Raw genomic sequence first — 17,635 nt, forward strand, 5'->3', positions numbered from 1 at the left:
GAAAAAAACGGCATGGTAGAAAAAAAGAAAATGAAGTCTGCACTTAAACTGTACACTCAACACCAGGAAACATATAAAAGCAGTCTCATTTTCCAAAGAAATAGAATGGTCACCGAAATCAACTGAATGTAAGCCTGCTTGGTGCTCAGGACCTTTAAAAAAGTAGGTTGTTTTATATAAATATGGGTATAGAAGCCTAATTTTAGGTGCTTTTTTAATATCTTGACCAAGGATAAAAGGCAGCACTGTTTCAGAATATCTGACTTTGATAGCCCTCAAAAAAAGGTAGGAGGTCTGGCTAGGTAAGATGAGTGAAACACTCATTATGTTTAATCTTTCTGCTTTCTTAACATAATGAAGAACTAGTATCTATTATACTGAAAGTGCTTTTTTCTCCGTAATACTTGATTTTCTATTGTTGTTCTGTTATTGTAATGAAAAAGTGAATGAAGTATCTATTTATTCTGTGCTTCCACAATAATTTAAAAGAGAACGCAGAGACAGCAGTAAGTTTGTATTTCATGTGAGAATCTAGAAGTCAAAGATGTTTTACAAGGCCTCTAGCTTCTGAAAAGAAAGAGGTGGTACAGAGGACACTTAGTATCTTTCAGGTCAATGTCCTGCTGGTCAGCAGGTCACAGAACAGCAATTAAGTTGCCTTCAATTGCATTTTTATGAAAAGATCTAGGTAAGATACCAAATGAAACTAAAGCACTCGGGAAGTAATTGGGACATTTAATAAAATAAAAAAATGCGTATGTATAAAAAACAATAAAAAACTATTTGTTTTCTTAGCTTTCACCTTCCAACATTTCCTGAATACAGTCACAGTAAAATAAGATAATCACCTCTTTTGTTACACCTTATAGTTTGACAGAATGTTTTAAGCTCGTGTCCCTAATGACTACAATAATACCTGCTGGTAAGGGCATGTGAAGATCTGAATGTAGCCAATAAGCTACTCATGACTCGTTTCTTCTCTGCAGATCAATATGAGAATCTTATGGATCAATTCATTTCCTTTAGTGGAGCAAAAACCAGCATGCTTCACAACAAAAGGCAGATATAACAAGCAGCTGTGATACTTACATATAACTCCTCACAAAGGAATGAACAAAGAAACGTCTTTTAAAAAAATGTCAGTCTTCATTATTTTAAAGCATAAAATTCATACTCACATCATTTTTACTTTCCAATTCTCTATAGGAATGTATGACCCAATCCACTAGAATATTTATGTGTTTGGTAAAAAGCACAGAGGTTTCACTTCCCAACCAAAAGGTCTTCAGAAGAACAGTCTGTGGCATTACTTGCTGGTGCTGTGAATTGGTCCCTTCAACCAAACTGTAAAAAAAAAAAAAAAACCACATAGAAAAACCTAAATCTTTATGCTACTTTGATTACTGTAGCTACTAGGCAGAAACCTTATCTTCTGTCAAAACATATAAAGATTTGGTAATTTTTAAGTATGGAAAGATCAGACAATTTCTGATGAATAATAAGTAAAATAATGATGACTATTAAAGTCAAACTGAAGGAATTCTAATACTGTGCTAATATATAAAGGCTGCCTTTATTACTTAAAGGCAGAACAAAATCAAGATTTCTTCATATTTCATAAACTAAGGAAAGATAATTATCTCCCTAGTGAAAGATAACATTTAATTGAATTTTTTTTAATATCAGTATGTTCAAAATACTGCTTGTCTAACTTTAAGAATGGATATGAAAGCAATGCAAAGCTAAAAATGTAGCTTTATGGGTAACATTAAGTGCTTACTGAAAGTTGCAATACAGTGAAATAATAATATTGTGAAAAGCTAGAGGTCTTAAAGCACAATTAGGAAAAAAACAATACCAATTACAATAAACAAACTGAGAACTGAGAAATATACAAAGAAATCTTAAGTGACAGCACTTTGGTGGAACAGAATATTATTACAAACATACAAAAATCAGGAAACAACCTGCTGTAGATACAGAAATGCATGCAGAATTGTGGAAAAGTCATATTATCCTATAAAGCCTACCTTTTTTTCAGAGATTCTACTTCAGCTTTTACTAAATCAAAGAAAAACTTCAGTAGTGTTTTGTGAACTGTCCTCTGTTCATCTGCTTTCCCTGAAACTGGGACTGCATGACAAATGTTTTTGCAATGTAGGCAAGACCTGCAAAGCAAACACCAACAATATCCATTTGTATAACAGAAATGATAGACTGATTTATTGGGAAAGAAAGCAGATTTGACTTTTGACAATTGTGACAATGCCTTGCTCCTCAGCAACATTCATAATTTAAAGCCAAACATTTTGTTTTTAAAGCTACCCTTCCTCCAAAAACTTAATATGCTTGTTAGTGGGGCCTTGTGTTATACAGATGAAGATTCTGTAGTATAGTGTAAACTAAATCGTTTTCTGTATATCTGTATTTTTCTGTCTCTATCTGAGTTATTGTGCAATTACTAGATTTAACAGAACTTCTTACAAATCCTTTAACCACATGGTAGTCCTGCAGTATTTCACTGACACTGCAATATCCTATAAGCAATTCACTAAGTTTTGAAAGGTGCAGGTTTTGATGAAATTTAATGCTTGCCTGATATGATAAAGGCAATTTTGAAGTAAAATGTGCAAAATTTTTCTGGGTAGAATTTTGACTATTGGAGGGGAATTGAACTAGATGACCTTTAAAGTTCCCTTTCATGATTCTATGGTTCAATGAAACATAACAAAACCAAACCAAACCAAAACAAAACAAAACAAAAGAACAGGTATACAATTCCTGGGTGTTCACATTCTGCCAGAAAGTACTAAAAGATAAAATATAATATCTAACAGATTAACTCTCTTCTGTTCCAATGGCATGTGACATGTTCATAAGCAAAATCATTAGATGTCCAATTATAGTGATTCTAGCAGAGAATGCCCTCAAAGACATACCATCTTTACAATTGCATAATTGCATACATTAATACAGCTCTAATCACAGTTGTATCAAATTATTTAAAAGTTGTTTAAGATTTTATGACAGTAGTAAGAAGTACATTTCCTCATCCAACTAAATGAAAAAAATATTTTCTGTTGATACAAGTTACAAAAAATGAGTTCCTTAGCCCCTAAACAGCTGTTGTATACTGAGTCTTGTGTTTGTACATGTATAGGATTGAATCAGTCTTGTTAAACACAGTAAAAATTATAATTAAAATCAAAGTAGATCATGAAGCTTAATGCCTGATAAGACTGAAATTTGCTATGTAACTACAGATATATTTGTGTATACGCTTATATACATATATACAAGAAACAGCAATAATACTCAGATTATTATTTTGAAAAGTTTAAAACAAGTCTATCTGCGAGCTAACACAAATCATGTTCGGAAAAACATAACTATTGCATCTAATACTCACTAAACTTTTTGTTGTTGTTGTTTTTTACCTTACAAGCATCTCTATCAAGTTCCACGTGCCTTTCTTACAGATAGGACACTGAAGAAGGTCTAAATAATACCCTAACATAGATGTAGATTTCCAAGGAGGATCATGTTGGAGAATAAGGTCCAAAACATGATGAAGTTTAGCACAAAATACTGCATCAATATTTTCCTGTAATAAGACAAGTAAATAACACTGACTACAAAATGATAAAATTTCACGTGACCAAATTAAATCAGTGAAGTAACACATAACACAATCAGAAGCAGCAAAATTATGAGTTTATGATTAAGTAAGTAAAACAAAAAAACTCCAACAATTTCAGCTGAATGTCTTAGTGCTTAGAACAAAGCTTCTTTTCCATTCAGTGTTCTATCTGCAACCTACTAGGTTAAAAAAATATGTTGCAAAAGTGCTATTTCTAAAAGCAATGAAAAAAACTATGGGCTGATTCTTCCACAATTAGAGACTACATTCATACTATTTGCAAATTAATAATAAAAACCACATTTCAAATCCCCTCCTTTTAGATTGCATTAACGCTAAGACATTGATAAACTTGAAAGGTTAATATGAGGACTGCTCCGAAACTAACGCCTCCTGGTTTATTATGTTGGCCCACAACATCAGAGGTGGATGTTGGTGGTATGGCAGCAGAGGTAGAACCTTCCCTCCAGTATCCCATTACATTTTGTTGCATGCAACAGATGGGAGCAGAGGGGCAGTCTGACAAAATGGTGTCTGACATGGAAAAGCAGATGAAGCAAAGGTGTGTCACTGCCATGAGGAAAAATGGCACCTGCTCACATTCACTGATCTTTGATGAACGTTGATAGAGACCAAAAAGTGGATGTGAGCTCAGTGAGGCAGTGGTGTGCTTCAGCAGTGGCAACAGTGGGTCACCTCCCCTGCTGCAGGTTATTCTGAGTACACCATGTAGGCTCTTGTTCGTCACTCATGAAAATGCATAGCTAGTGGTGGTGACAGTGTTGAAAAATAGTGTTTTGTAGCTAAGAATCTTCTCAATCGAACAGTTCTATTGCGTACTTAGTTGTAGTTTCCACGGAAATAAATAAGAGGAATTACTTTCAAGCGACTTATATAAATCACTATAAAGCTGTAAACATACTGTAAGAAGCAAGGATAATAATATTTCCATCTTTAATATTTATAATATTTTAGTCTTTTGTAATACTTAAGCATTCTGCTCTCACCAACAGAACACGTTCTAGAAGAGAATGAAGAAGTTGAACGGGAGGTAGAGAGTACTTCTGACCAACAGCAAGTTCTATAACCACTTCAGATAATAAATGCTCTTCTATTAATTCTTCAAATATGTACAATCTGCCTCCAGACAGGTTAGTATTTTTAACCTGTGAAAAAGATATATTTGTAAATAAAATAACAGAGTAATAAACATACTTACAAAATCAATTAAAAAAAACACAACATGAAATCTTTAAGTAAAAATTGGCAATATACAGGAAAACAGTTAAAAATATAACATAAACATTACTTATTGCCTGATCCAATGAGCTACTGCAATCTAGAGAAACTTTATCTCCTACTGAGCTGGTTTTTCATTGACAAGAAAATGCTTTCAGAATGTGCTTCCCTTCTTTAGACTACCTGAATACGTCTACCCTTTTAAAACATGAACTACAATTCACATACCCTGTAGCTTGTGTGCAACTTATTCTGAGAATTTATGCATAGGAATAACTGCTAATATTTCCAAATACGCACAAGTACATCCTACAGAATATGGCTGGAACACTAAGATAATTACTATCATCGAACAGCTGAAGAAAACTGAGCAAAACTATAAAACCATGAAATACACCATTTATGAGTAAATTTAATAAAACTACAAACCATCTATCTATTTTATCTCCCTACTTTTCCTGCAATCATTGGGCATGACAAAGAAACAGCTAATGCTTCAGATAGCACAGGTATTGATCCCAGTGTATTTCAAAGCTCTGAAGATCTTCTTAATGGCACAAGACTTCCCTCTTATTCTGTGCCACTCAGGACAGTGAAACTATAAACTTCACAAGCTTTAAGAGGAACCAGAAGAATGTAATGGTTTTCCTGAGATGCAGTATCTGCCCTGTAATTTACCTGTTAATGTCTGAACTCTCAGCTGTCAAAAACTTTCTTTCCACTGATAAATGATATGAAAGAGGAGCTACTGAAGATCCTACCTATGTTGCTATTTACATCCCTCCTGTATCCAAAATCAAAGCTAAGATGCATAAGCCAGTTACAACTCATTGCTGATGGAAATCTCAGTTTTGAAATTCAGCTATTTTGTTCAAGCACATGACCTGAGGTTCTAGTAAATTCAAGCACCCTGGGAAATGAGAGTAGAGATTTGCAACCGAGAAAAGTAAGAGTCAAAAAGAGAAGAGTGATTGACCTCATGCAAATTCAAGTTATGAAGATTTACTACTGCTTTAGACCCTTAACATCCAGCAGACTTCACTAACTTCTGCCATGAAACTTGGCTTCCACTGCACAGTAGGCAAAACTACTTAAGACTTTCTACCAATTGTTTCAAAGTTAATTTAATATTAATACAGGCTTCAAGTCCAACCATGGTTTTGAGGTCATGGAGTTTTCTACTATTAGCAAGAGTTCCCAGAACTGTTTTAGTAATAAACATAAAGAGCTCAGGTCAAACCTGAATACGAACTTCTGAAAGAAATAATAATCACAGTTAAATCTTAGCAGCAGTCTCAGTGAATAACCTCTACCTTAGCATTAGGTACCTTAGGTTAGGTTTCTCTGCAAATGCTGCAATTCTCAGATGCCTAGCATATGTTGTTGCTATATTAATGATAAACAAAAATACACACTTAGATTATTTTAATTAAATCATTGTGCATCTGACGTTTGCAACTCACATTTATTTCAATTTTATCATTCACATATGCACTATAAAAATCTTCACATTATTTCCTTTGGAAATAATAGTTGCAATCATACATTCGTAATGTTAATTATATGCAAACAGCACATATAAAAAATAATCATAAAGTGTTTAATAGCAGTTAAGATGTGTGAAGAACTCAGTATTTTGTACAGGAACAAGCATATCACTACTGCCAAGGTCACAGTCTGGTGACTGTACCAGCAGGTCCTCCTACCTTCTGACTGAAATTTAGATTTCTTGAAAGTTTAGACACCAGAAAAAAAAAAGACATCATTCATGCATCATTTGTAAAGTGCTCTTAAAAAAAAAAAAAGAAAGAAAAAAAAAAAAAGAAAAACAATCCTCTTTTGGGAGACTTTGAGGAATTATGCACAACTTTTAAAACAGGAAGAAAGTGCAGAATGAATTTTCATCTTATTTAAGGGGTAAGGAAGGAAGACAGGAAACTGGTGAGGTCGAGTTTTCTCAGTAATAGGAGACACTTTTTGCAGAGTCTCAATATTCTGTAAGCTGTGTACAAAGCTGCTTTGCTTGGCAGTCTGGCTGATGAGGAACAAGCAGTTTCTTGTACAGAACTACTACTACAGGCACTAATACTATGAGCAGAAACAAATGGAAAATGAAGATGCATAAAAATAAGCTCTGATTAGAAAGCAAAATGCAGAAGAGAAGCAGTCAAAATATTTAAAAAGAGAAGACGAATTATAGCAGACCCAGCAAAAGCAAACTATGACTGAATATAATACATAGCTCTAATCAGTTAATTTAGTTTGTAGACACTTTTTTTACTTTTCCAATATGATTGGAAATACTCACAGGAACCATATTAGAGCATTGTTTAACAGATTTAAATATACTGCCAATAAAAGACCCACACTGGAAGCAAAGGCTAGCAATAGATATTCCACAAAGCAATAAAAAACTAACATATTCATATTATAAAAATAATTAGAATTAGATTCAAAAAATTCAAATTAAAAATTATATCGAGTGCAGAATAACAATTTATTTTCAGAAGTGTTATGAAATCTAAAGTTTTATTGCCTCATAAACTCACTGAACTAAATATTAACATTACAGTGTAGGACAATAACAAAGGAATGCTGATGCTTATGTTTAAAAATATTTTTCTCCTCCTCTTCAATAGAAAGAAATTAGATAAAAAGGGAATTCTGTGAAGACTGGGACCTCATTTCTATACCAACTAACTAAGTACCTAGCATGAGTGAAAATGAGCCTTCAGCTACAGAAAAATGCACAAAGCTACTAGGTACACTTTAAGTATTTCCCATTTTAACCTTTAAAGTGATAAAAGTACTGAGAGAGAATGTTTCAACAAACTGATTTAAATAATTCATTTTTAACCTTAGAGATAGAAAAGGGAATATTTTTGAAAGTATTTATGTACTTAAGATAAAACAAAAACATGATAAAGCCATAAAACTGGTGCTGACATGTACTTGATTTATGAAACATATTTGGCTTAATGGAAAGAAAAATGAGAAATGAACTAAATTGCACAATTCTACCTCTTCCCTCCTCTGCCTCTCTCTCTTTATAGGAGGTAGGCAGTACCGCAGTACTGAACAATAGACTAGAACAATAAACAAATTAATCAGTATCCCATGACGTTCTTAACTTTTCAATAATTCTAATACACTTTAAAAAGTATTTCTTCAGTAGCAAATTTCACAATAGAAGCGTGTTTACCTAAATTTGGTACAAAATATCCTAAGTGCAACACGTGTTCTTTGCAAGAATCCTTACCTTTGGATTGCATCTATTCAGAAAGTCTTTATGAGCAAACTTTTGTTTAGCAGCCTGCAAAACAAAACAAAAAAATTCAACCTGTACAATGGATATTGGTAAAAAATCTGTAAATAGTGTATAAAAAGAAGACAAAAAGAGAATTTTTTAAAAAATACTTTTTTATAAACATTCAACAAAACGACCTTTTGTTTTTTTAGTATCTTTTTAATATTTAGATGACAAAATTAAGAAATAGGGGACTGATATATGGACAATTTTTCTCCTCAGTTTTCCTGGTTTTGTCTGCTTCTTTTTTATGTAGTTGTTATGTAATTTTTATTAGCTTTATTACATTTGGTCCACTTAACCATTTGAAAGTATTAGTACTTTCAGTTTTCCTATGACAAAATGCAAACCCTGGATACCCCTTACAAATTGCCAACAATGTGATGGACAGTAGGTGCAAGAATGCATTACTATTCCTGTCACATTTAGTTACGGCTTACTGTTACAACATTATGAACTCCTATTTCCAGAGAAAGTCCTTTAGGAGAGACTGTCCTTAGGATTATAATTACTCTATTTGGACATAACTACATGTTGAAGGGAACAGATTATTATCTGTTAAGAGGTGCACCTGTTATACACTTGTACTGGTTTTGGCTGTGGTAAATTCCTTGTCTTTATAGTATTTTATAGCATGCTATGATCTGGTGAATTTGTGACCAAAACAGGGCTGAGAGGGTACCAGGTACTGTTAGCCCTTGATGAACAGTGCTAGTACAGTGTCAAGGTCTCTTTGACTTCTTTCACTGCCCTGCCAGCAAGAAGACTGGGGAAGTATCAAAATTTTGAAGTCTACCACATCTTCCACACACTCACACCTACCAATTGTCACTGTTAAATTTTATTTTGTATAATGGTAGATGTAGTAAATAAATAATTATTAAAAGGCATTACTACTACAAAAGATGGTCAAAAATCTAGTTAATTAGTTCCGCATCTCTACTAAAGGATAAATTTCATTATATATATTTCACAATTTATGGTAAGAAAGCATTAACTAATTGCCACTTACCTCAACAAAATACATGTGCTTTATCACAGCATTCTTCATTTCAATAAGCTGCATGTTAGACTTGTTTTTGTCAGTTTCGTGTGCTGGCAGAAAACCATTAATTTGGGTAACTTCAGTATTTTGTATATCCTTCTATGCAAAGCAAAGCAAAACAAAACATCACTTTTTAATTTCAAAACTGATGCTTTTAAATAGCTTTTATGTGCTAGAAATATTTTCACGGACTCACAGAATGGCCTGGGTTGGAAAGGACCTCAAGGATCATGAGCCTCCAATCCTCTTCCACAGCCAGGACTAACCTCCCCATTTAATATTAGACCAGGCTGCCCAGGGCCCCATCCAACCTGGCCTTGAACACCTCCAGGGATGAGGCATACACAGCCTCTCCGGGCATCCTATTTTCTTACATTCTATTGTAAAATCATTGTTTACACACAAGCTTATTAAAATTTGAGGGTTTACACTATGTGACACACAAACAGCTGTGGAAACACATCACTGATGTCATAGGCAGCTACAGAATCAGAGCTACCAAGAGAAGTTATTTTCCTAATTGACTTTAACTCTGGTCGTATCTGTGCTACTCAAACAAGAGCTATTTCCATAGTAATTCCCTTTCAGGACTTCTCAAAAACTAAAAACTTCCCTATTAGTTGTTAGCTTTAAGGATGTACAAAGCTAGTAATTCAACTTTTAGAAGTTGTGGATTTTTTATGTTAACAGACAGAATAAAACAGCTTCTTCATTTTAGGCTGCTTTGAGTTCACATGGTTAGATTTTGGTAGCAAGGACATCTGCAGGTGTGGCCACTGTGAAAGCAGACAGACAAGGAGCTGCCCCTTGTCAGATCAGAGCCAGCTCCAGCTGCTCCAACAGGGATCTGCTGCTACCAGAGCTGAGCCCTCAGTGACAATGTATTTAAAGTGGAAAACTACTGTGAAATGTCAGCTAGGAGAGATGGGGTGAGAAATGAGAGAGAAGAAACCATACAAGGACCAAAGTCAGTGCAAAAGGAAGGCATGAGGTGCTCCAGGCATGAAGCAGAAGCTCCCTGTAGCTCCTGAAGGCCTGTACCACATGGGAAGGATCCATACTGGAGCAACTTGTGAAGGACTGCATCCCACTGGAGGGTCCTCAGGAGTGTGAAGAGGAAAGAACAAGAGAGACAAAACATCACAGCCTAACCACAATCCATGCTCCCCACCCACCTGCGCCTCTAGACAAAAGAGGTAAGAAGATTCAAGAACAAAGCTCAGTGTGAGAAGCAGGGATAAGTGGGGTGAAAGTGTCGTCTCTCATTATTTTACTCTACTGTGTAGGTTGCTCCAAAAGTAATGCTTCCTCTTAACTTCCATGGAAACTGCAACAGATGCAAAGAGCACAAGAACACTACTTGATAAAATTCTCAACTACAAAACACTGTTTTTCAACACAGACACCACCATTAGCTATGCATTTTCATCAGCAATGAACAAGAGCCTGCCTGCTGTGTTCATAACAATCTGCACCAGTGGAGGTGACCCATTGCCACCACTGCTGAAACACACCACTGTGTTCACACCTCACTGTGCTCACATTCACTCCATCAATGCTCTGCAAGCATCAGTGTCAGTGGGTGCCATTTTTTCCATACAGAGGAATTCAATGTCATCCCTTTGCTTCCTTCACACTTTCATATCAGATGCTATTCTGTCATCCTGCCCCTGTGCTCCCATCTGTCACATGGCAACAAAGTGTAATGGGATACTGGTGGGAAGGTTCTACCTTTACTGCCATACCACCAACATCTACCTCTAATGTTGTGGGTCAACTTAATAAAATAGGAGGCATTACTTTCAGAGCATCCCTAGTAATCGGCAAGAAATTAAATTAGTCTTCCTTAAGTCAATAAGTCAAGTGTGTTTGTGACAGTAACTGGTGTATAAAGTACTGGAAAACTGCTTTACACAGTTTTGATGAGCCAAGGGTAAATGAACTACTCTCACAAACTAACTAGTCTTTACTTCCTGTGATATTTATACATGTTGTTTTACACACACTTCTAAAAACACTTATATTCAGATAATTTATAGTACCATCCTGGCAAAGCATTATACACTCGAGTGTGCAGCCAACAAAGCATTTTAAAGTCTGTATTTAAACACAAGGATAGTGCTCTAAAATCATGCATGTGCTTTAATATCTTGAACCAGTAGAAGCGACATCTGAAAGGATTGAAGATACTCCCATAGGGTATTTTAAAACTAGAGTTACAAGGTTGACATTTTAGAACAGAAACTGAAATACAGAGACAAAACAAAGCATTGTTCAAAAGAAATCAGAAATCATCTGAATGCCTATGACTATATGCAGTTCCACTTAAAAAAAAAAGAATATCATACTGCTTCACTCAACATCTGAATCAGGTGCTAAACCATAGGACATACATTTGTGTGTTTATGAGGAGAGCATTTATTTCTCACAGAATTAGCAGTCAAAGAGCAGGATTACAGATTTACAAAGCTGGAACATTCTAAGTTAAGTCCTAATAAAATATATGCCAAGTATTTCTAGAAATGAAAAAAAACAGCATGTTTGTAACATTTTTTGATAAAGCCTAAGACATCTGAGCAAGTGTTGCGCCTATGTTTTACTCTGGTCCTTTCAAGAAACTAAGTGTCAAGGCAGTTCTCTGAATTCTTAAGATGCATTTAAATAGAAACTGGTGGTTTCTGAAGCAAGTTTATTGACATCTAGGAAAAAAAGATCTGTGAAAGACTGGTTTTCTGTTTTGCTTGTACACACCTTTGCTGATATTTGGCCTTTTCCTAAGTTCCTTTCAAGACAGTGCTTTCCTCAAAACCTCAAGGCTTTTTATCGGTACTTGAGATATACTGGAACATCTATCTATTATGTAAGTTCCAAACTAGTTCACAAGCCTACTATTTTGTGCCTAAGATGGTGAACAGCTGAATGTAACAGAGAAAATATATTCCCACAACACAATTTTCAGTTGACTTGAGAAATTCCTGATTTTTGAGCATTAAATTCTGTTGGTTTGTACAAAATGAAATGTGGCAAAGGATAGATATTCACTCTAGAAATCTAATACCCAAAACAGGTAAAGATTTCATCAAATTGAACACTATAGCTGTACTGTTTATACAGTCAGTAGAATTTAGAGAGTTAAATCTCTCTGTATTTTACTCTTTCTACATGGCTTTGGGGAAGGATGTATATGCTGTACACAGACACAGAAGCTAAAGAATCAGTTACTTTTTCGTTTGGTGAATTTTAAACACCCTCTTTCACATCCACCTTCCAAATGGAGTGAATCCATCAACTTCTGCCTGGACATTGTTCAAAACCAGTAATTGAGTGGTCTTTCACTAATGTCAAGCAATGGCAAATTGATCCTTTGCAGACAAGGTATCTTTAAAATCTAAAGTCTAGCCTTTCTATAGCCATCATTAGACTTCTACTCATTCATTATATAGTTGCACAATGTTGGCACCACTCCTACTTTCATCAGTCTGAATTGTGCATACCTCAGTTAAGGAATAAATCCTGGATTTAAGAAGGAAATAAAAAATACAAAATAGACCAGCATTCCAGAATGGAAAGAAGAATGGATACAGTAAAGAATTAGGACCAAGGTCATGGTCTCAGTCTGCAAAGAATTTCATATCAAAACAGTCTGTAGAAGAGGGCAATATTGGTCACAGTAAACAAAGGACTTTGAATCATGAGGCGTTTCTCTCACTTTGAAAGGGGGAATAGAAAAGAAAATGTTTTAGTGAGTACCATGCATGTAAGAAAAATCACTGAGCAGTGTCATTTTCTCTCATAGTTCATAAGAAACGATACAAGACAGAATCAGGCTGTTTTTCTTGTTTTACTTTTTCACAACTGTGAATTTAACTTATTCTGACTTCATCAGAAACTGAATGATGAATGTCACATTCTGAATAATCTTATGTTGTACTGGATATTTCACCTGGCTTTGTCATTTCAACAAAAAACTCTCTAGCAAGATGACTTTCATTATGGCTTTTGCCTTCAAAAGAGGTACCTCAATTTTTATCTAGGCTTTCATGTCTCAGCAAATGTGTTGATGAGACAACGTCTCATGTTCTAGTACAGTTAATAGTAACTGGCCTCAAACATGGAATGATCCTTCTGCATCAAGGGAGAATTAAAGGTATGTACAGATAGCAGATCATATAACTATTTTAGGAATCATAACTCCCACAGCAACACTCTCTTCCTTGATTGAAAAGACAATGTAGGTGAGCAACTTCTGTAAGATTCCTAGTGCAGAAGTAGTTTTGAGTGAATTTCCTCTGTCCAACACACAGTTCTGTTAGAAAATTCATATGGCAAGCACCAACTCTTCCCAAGCCATGAAGGACTGCAAGCAAATTTATTTTGAGTTAAGAGTATGAATCTTACTATTTTACCATAGACTGTAATGTTATAAACAGAAAGGTAAAATAACTGAAGCTAGTTAACAAGATAATTGATACTGAAGCATAAAGATGCTATTAAAACCTTATTTAGTGGTGTACATCAAACCCAGAAAAAATACTTGCACCTATACAGAAAAAAAAGTGTAGATGTGGCACTTAGGGTCATAGTTTAGTGACCATGGTGGTGACTGGTTGATAGACAGAGCTGATCACCTTAAGAGGTCTTTCCCAACCTTAATCATCCTATGACATAGACAGACATAAAAATGCCTACACATTTTAAACTACTACCAAAGTGAGGAGAATATAAGCAAAAAGTACGATTTTTATTGGCATTTATGAATAACTTTTTGAACTGTTTATCTGATCGTCAACTATATTTCTACTTCATCCTGAAGTCCAATTCATTTTTTCAGTAGTAATATCACACAATGGGAGTGAAGAAGAAACACAAAGAGGGAGCAAAAATAAAGCGTGCTTCTTTGGTATCATTTCTACTGCTCTGAATCAAAACACTGCTTTGAAAAGGACAATTTTTGCTTTACGGAATCACAGAATGGTTGAGCTTGAAGGTACCTCTGGATCCATCTGGTTCAAACCCTCTTAAAGCACATTGCTAAGGACCATGTAGAGGCAGCAACTGAGATCTCTCAAAGGAGGAGATCCTACAACCTTCCCAGGAAGCCTGAGCCAGTGCAGTTTCACTTGCACAGTAGAAATGCTGCCTGTCGATCAGAGGAAACCTCCGCCATCTCTTGTCCTGGCTCTGTTCTCTTTGTTCTTCTCCCTTCTGGTACCTATACACACTGATGAGATCTCCCCTGAACTTTCTCTACTCGAGGATGAGTTGTCTTAGTACTTGAAAGTTGATTAATTTTTGCCAAATTTCAAAACATATCATATCTCCCATTATTATTAATGCTTCATCATAGAGAGTCAGTAAACCTGACATAAAATGTAATGACACAAGTGATTTTAGGTACATTTTTCAATTTACTTACCTCCAAAAGGTAATCTCCTACATATTGGAAAGGGTAGTATTGAGCTTCAGAGAAGCATTTTTCTTTTTGCACAGGAAAAAATTTATTAAGGATGAATACATGAGTAATATCACTCTCAACATTCTGAGATGAACACACAGTTGCCTTTCCAGCTTCTAGAACTCTAAACAAACAGATTAGGAAAGACATTATTGACTGCATCTTATTCATAACGCTTAAAGTTACACTGATTTTCATAAACTACAAGTATGAGAGTGCAGATGTATGACATTACCCAACTTTCATCAGGAAGTTAAAAAACTGCTTAATAGCCATGAGAAACAGAAGGAATGCACTTAACAAGTCACCTCTCTTCACAATTTAATACTATTTATTAAAATCAGTGTAAGCATCCTACATATCTGACAGAAAGCTTCACCTGTGCATTAAAAAAGTCAAATTCTTTGATGACAGCATCTGTAAGTTATTGCATTATGATGATATTTGATCCTTCAATTAAGAGTTGTTTCAAAAATGGAACAGTGCCTTCCCGGATTATAACATGCCATCTTCAGGATATTGTTTTCCCATTTCACAGGCTGTTCCAAAAGCAATGCCTTCTAATTATTTCCATGTGTCATTATTTTATGATTTTTTATAAGCATTTCACATCATAACATCATGTACTGCACTGGGAATTAAAGAGTTAATGCTCCAGTTCTGTGGACTGCTGATATTCCCATGTACTTGGAGTTTCCATTCAGAGGGAAAGACAAAAACTGTTTGCAGATCACAAGACTCTTTTCTTCCCTTTCAGCTCATCCCGGCAGCGTGTGTGCTCACCTTCAGCATTACAGTTAAGGTCTTTGGTTTCTTTTGGACACTCATTTTATTTATTAACTTCAATTGTATTATATTGTGTTATCTTGCATTCCAATATTACATTTAGTAAATTAAATTTCCTCCTCAGATTGGTGCTGCTGTTTTGTTTTTAGGCCCATACCCCATCTCCCTACCCTCTCCCCTTTTCCCTTTCCCAGGCTGTGGGTCCATGGGTCCCCTACCCCATTAGTCATGGAACCAGGCCGAAGTGCCTTGTAAACTGTTGACACTGTAGAAACTACAATAGCGATACAAAGAGCACAATAGTACTATTTGATAGAGCAAATTCTCTTCTACAAAACATTCTTTTTCACATAGGCATCACTATTAGCTATGCATTTTCACCAGCAATGAACAAGAGTCTGCAAGCCATACTTGTAAAAATCTATACCAGTGGAGGTGATCCACTGATTCAAAGCTGCTATTACAGCACTGTTGCTAGGAAAATGTTGCCTATACGGTCCATCTTTCATCAACCTGAACAGATGGAAGTCATAAGACGTCAAATCTGGACTATATTGGTAAAGTAGGACAATCTAAATTGGCAGCATACTACATGGCCTTCAATCTGCTATGGGGCCTGGCATTACTGTGTTTCAAGATAAAGAGTGTATTCTTCTCTGGCCTGATTCTGAAAGTTTGAGCCTACAGCTTACTCTGCATCACAATGTAGCAATCAGAGCTGATGGTTTGTCCAGGTTCCAGGAAATCCAGAAGGATCACCCCTCTTCTATCCCAAAAGACAATGCACATCACTATACTTGCTGAGGGCTGCATCTTGAACTTTTTCTTTGATGGAGAATTCATATGTTGCCACTCCATGGGCTGCAGTTTTTATTCCAGCTCATACTGGTCACTACATCTTGTCACTGGTAATTATGTGACATGGGAAACTACCACCTGAAGGCAGTCTTGTAATGGCACAGTAAGTCCACAGTAAGTCCTGACAAACTTGCATACGGTGCTCTTGCTGTTCCCATTTGAGCATGTGTAGTGCAAACATTGTGATGATTCAATGCTGCCACCATAATTTCCAGTGCACTGAAGCTGATATTCAGTTCTGTACACACTTCCTTGGTTGTAATCTAACAATTTGCCTGGATAAACTGGTTGAGATTTTCTTCATTTCATGGTGTGACAGCTGTGCATGGCCATCTTGAATGTGCTTTGTCTTTCACATTTCATGTCACTGTTGCCACTGCTGAAATTCCAGCACCCACCTCCTCACTGTGCTCAAATTCACTGTTTCGTCTCCTTAAACATTCAGCTAACACCAATGAATGTCAGTGGGTGCCATTTTTCACTCATGGAAAAATTCACCTTTGCTTCTTACGTACTTCCATGTCAGATACCATTTTGTCAGACTGCTCCTCTGCTGCCATCTATCACATGGCAACAACATGCAAGAGGATAGTGGTGGACAGGTTCAACCTCTACTGCTGTACCAACAATATCTGCCCGATGTCATCATGGGCCAATATAATAAAATAGGAAGCATTACTTTTGGAGAAGCTCTCCTATTACAGGAATAGGAGTTTTTCCTCAAAGCTACAGTGGCCTTTATAACAAGGTAGTATATGCTAAAGGCAAAAAATATCTACCTTTTTGTGTATTCTGACAGAATAAAAGGATCCCCACTGTTGGTGTCTGAGAGGCAGCTAGAAAAAAGAGACACCCTTTTCAACCTGTCTTGCTGATGTAGAGAGAACATGGGAAAAAAAAAAAAAAGTAGTCCCAAATTTCTCACACATCATTTATTTTCAATTTCCTTCCTATTTTTATCCATTCCCTTCTGAACTATCTGCTGCATTTACATTATATCAAAAATGTTTCAGTAAAAGTTAGGTCTTCAGAACTACAAATGGCTTTTGCATATATGTAAAACACATAAAATAAGATTACAGCAGTCCAGATCCTTCAGGCATAGTTCAAGGCTAGCCCAGGTCTTCCAACCAATTGAGATGGTGTTAAGTTGTTCTGGCTACCATTTGAATGCAACGTGCAGACAAAATAAAGCAGTATTCTGATAAAGTGAAAGCTTATTTACCTCGTCCCATGAGGAATGTCTCCGTAAGTAGTTTACTTAAGATGCTAAAATACAATAATGCCTATTATACTTCCCTCAGT

The 17,635-nt window shown here is 35.7% G+C and overlaps 1 protein-coding gene across 5 annotated transcripts in view; it reads right to left on the bottom strand.

Annotated features, from left to right (window-relative positions):
- SLF1 (SMC5-SMC6 complex localization factor 1) overlaps positions 1–17,635 on the bottom strand; it is a 41,124-nt gene that overhangs the window by 19,352 nt on the left and 4,137 nt on the right. For 4 of the 5 annotated variants that reach the window (XM_004949399.5, XM_004949397.5, XM_004949396.5 and 1 more), the window contains 7 exons: positions 14,648–14,810; positions 9,199–9,330; positions 8,139–8,192; positions 4,648–4,806; positions 3,438–3,604; positions 2,031–2,168; positions 1,179–1,344 (listed from right to left, as the gene is read on the bottom strand). In XM_004949399.5, coding sequence (XP_004949456.2) covers positions 1,179–1,344; positions 2,031–2,168; positions 3,438–3,604; positions 4,648–4,806; positions 8,139–8,192; positions 9,199–9,330; positions 14,648–14,810 — 979 coding nt within the window. The remainder of the gene's footprint in view (positions 1–1,178; positions 1,345–2,030; positions 2,169–3,437; positions 3,605–4,647; positions 4,807–8,138; positions 8,193–9,198; positions 9,331–14,647; positions 14,811–17,635) is intronic. The other variant, XM_004949398.5, reaches the window with a different exon arrangement.

Source organism: Gallus gallus, chromosome Z (genome assembly GCF_016699485.2).
Source record: "Gallus gallus isolate bGalGal1 chromosome Z, bGalGal1.mat.broiler.GRCg7b, whole genome shotgun sequence".
NCBI lineage: Eukaryota > Metazoa > Chordata > Aves > Galliformes > Phasianidae > Gallus > Gallus gallus.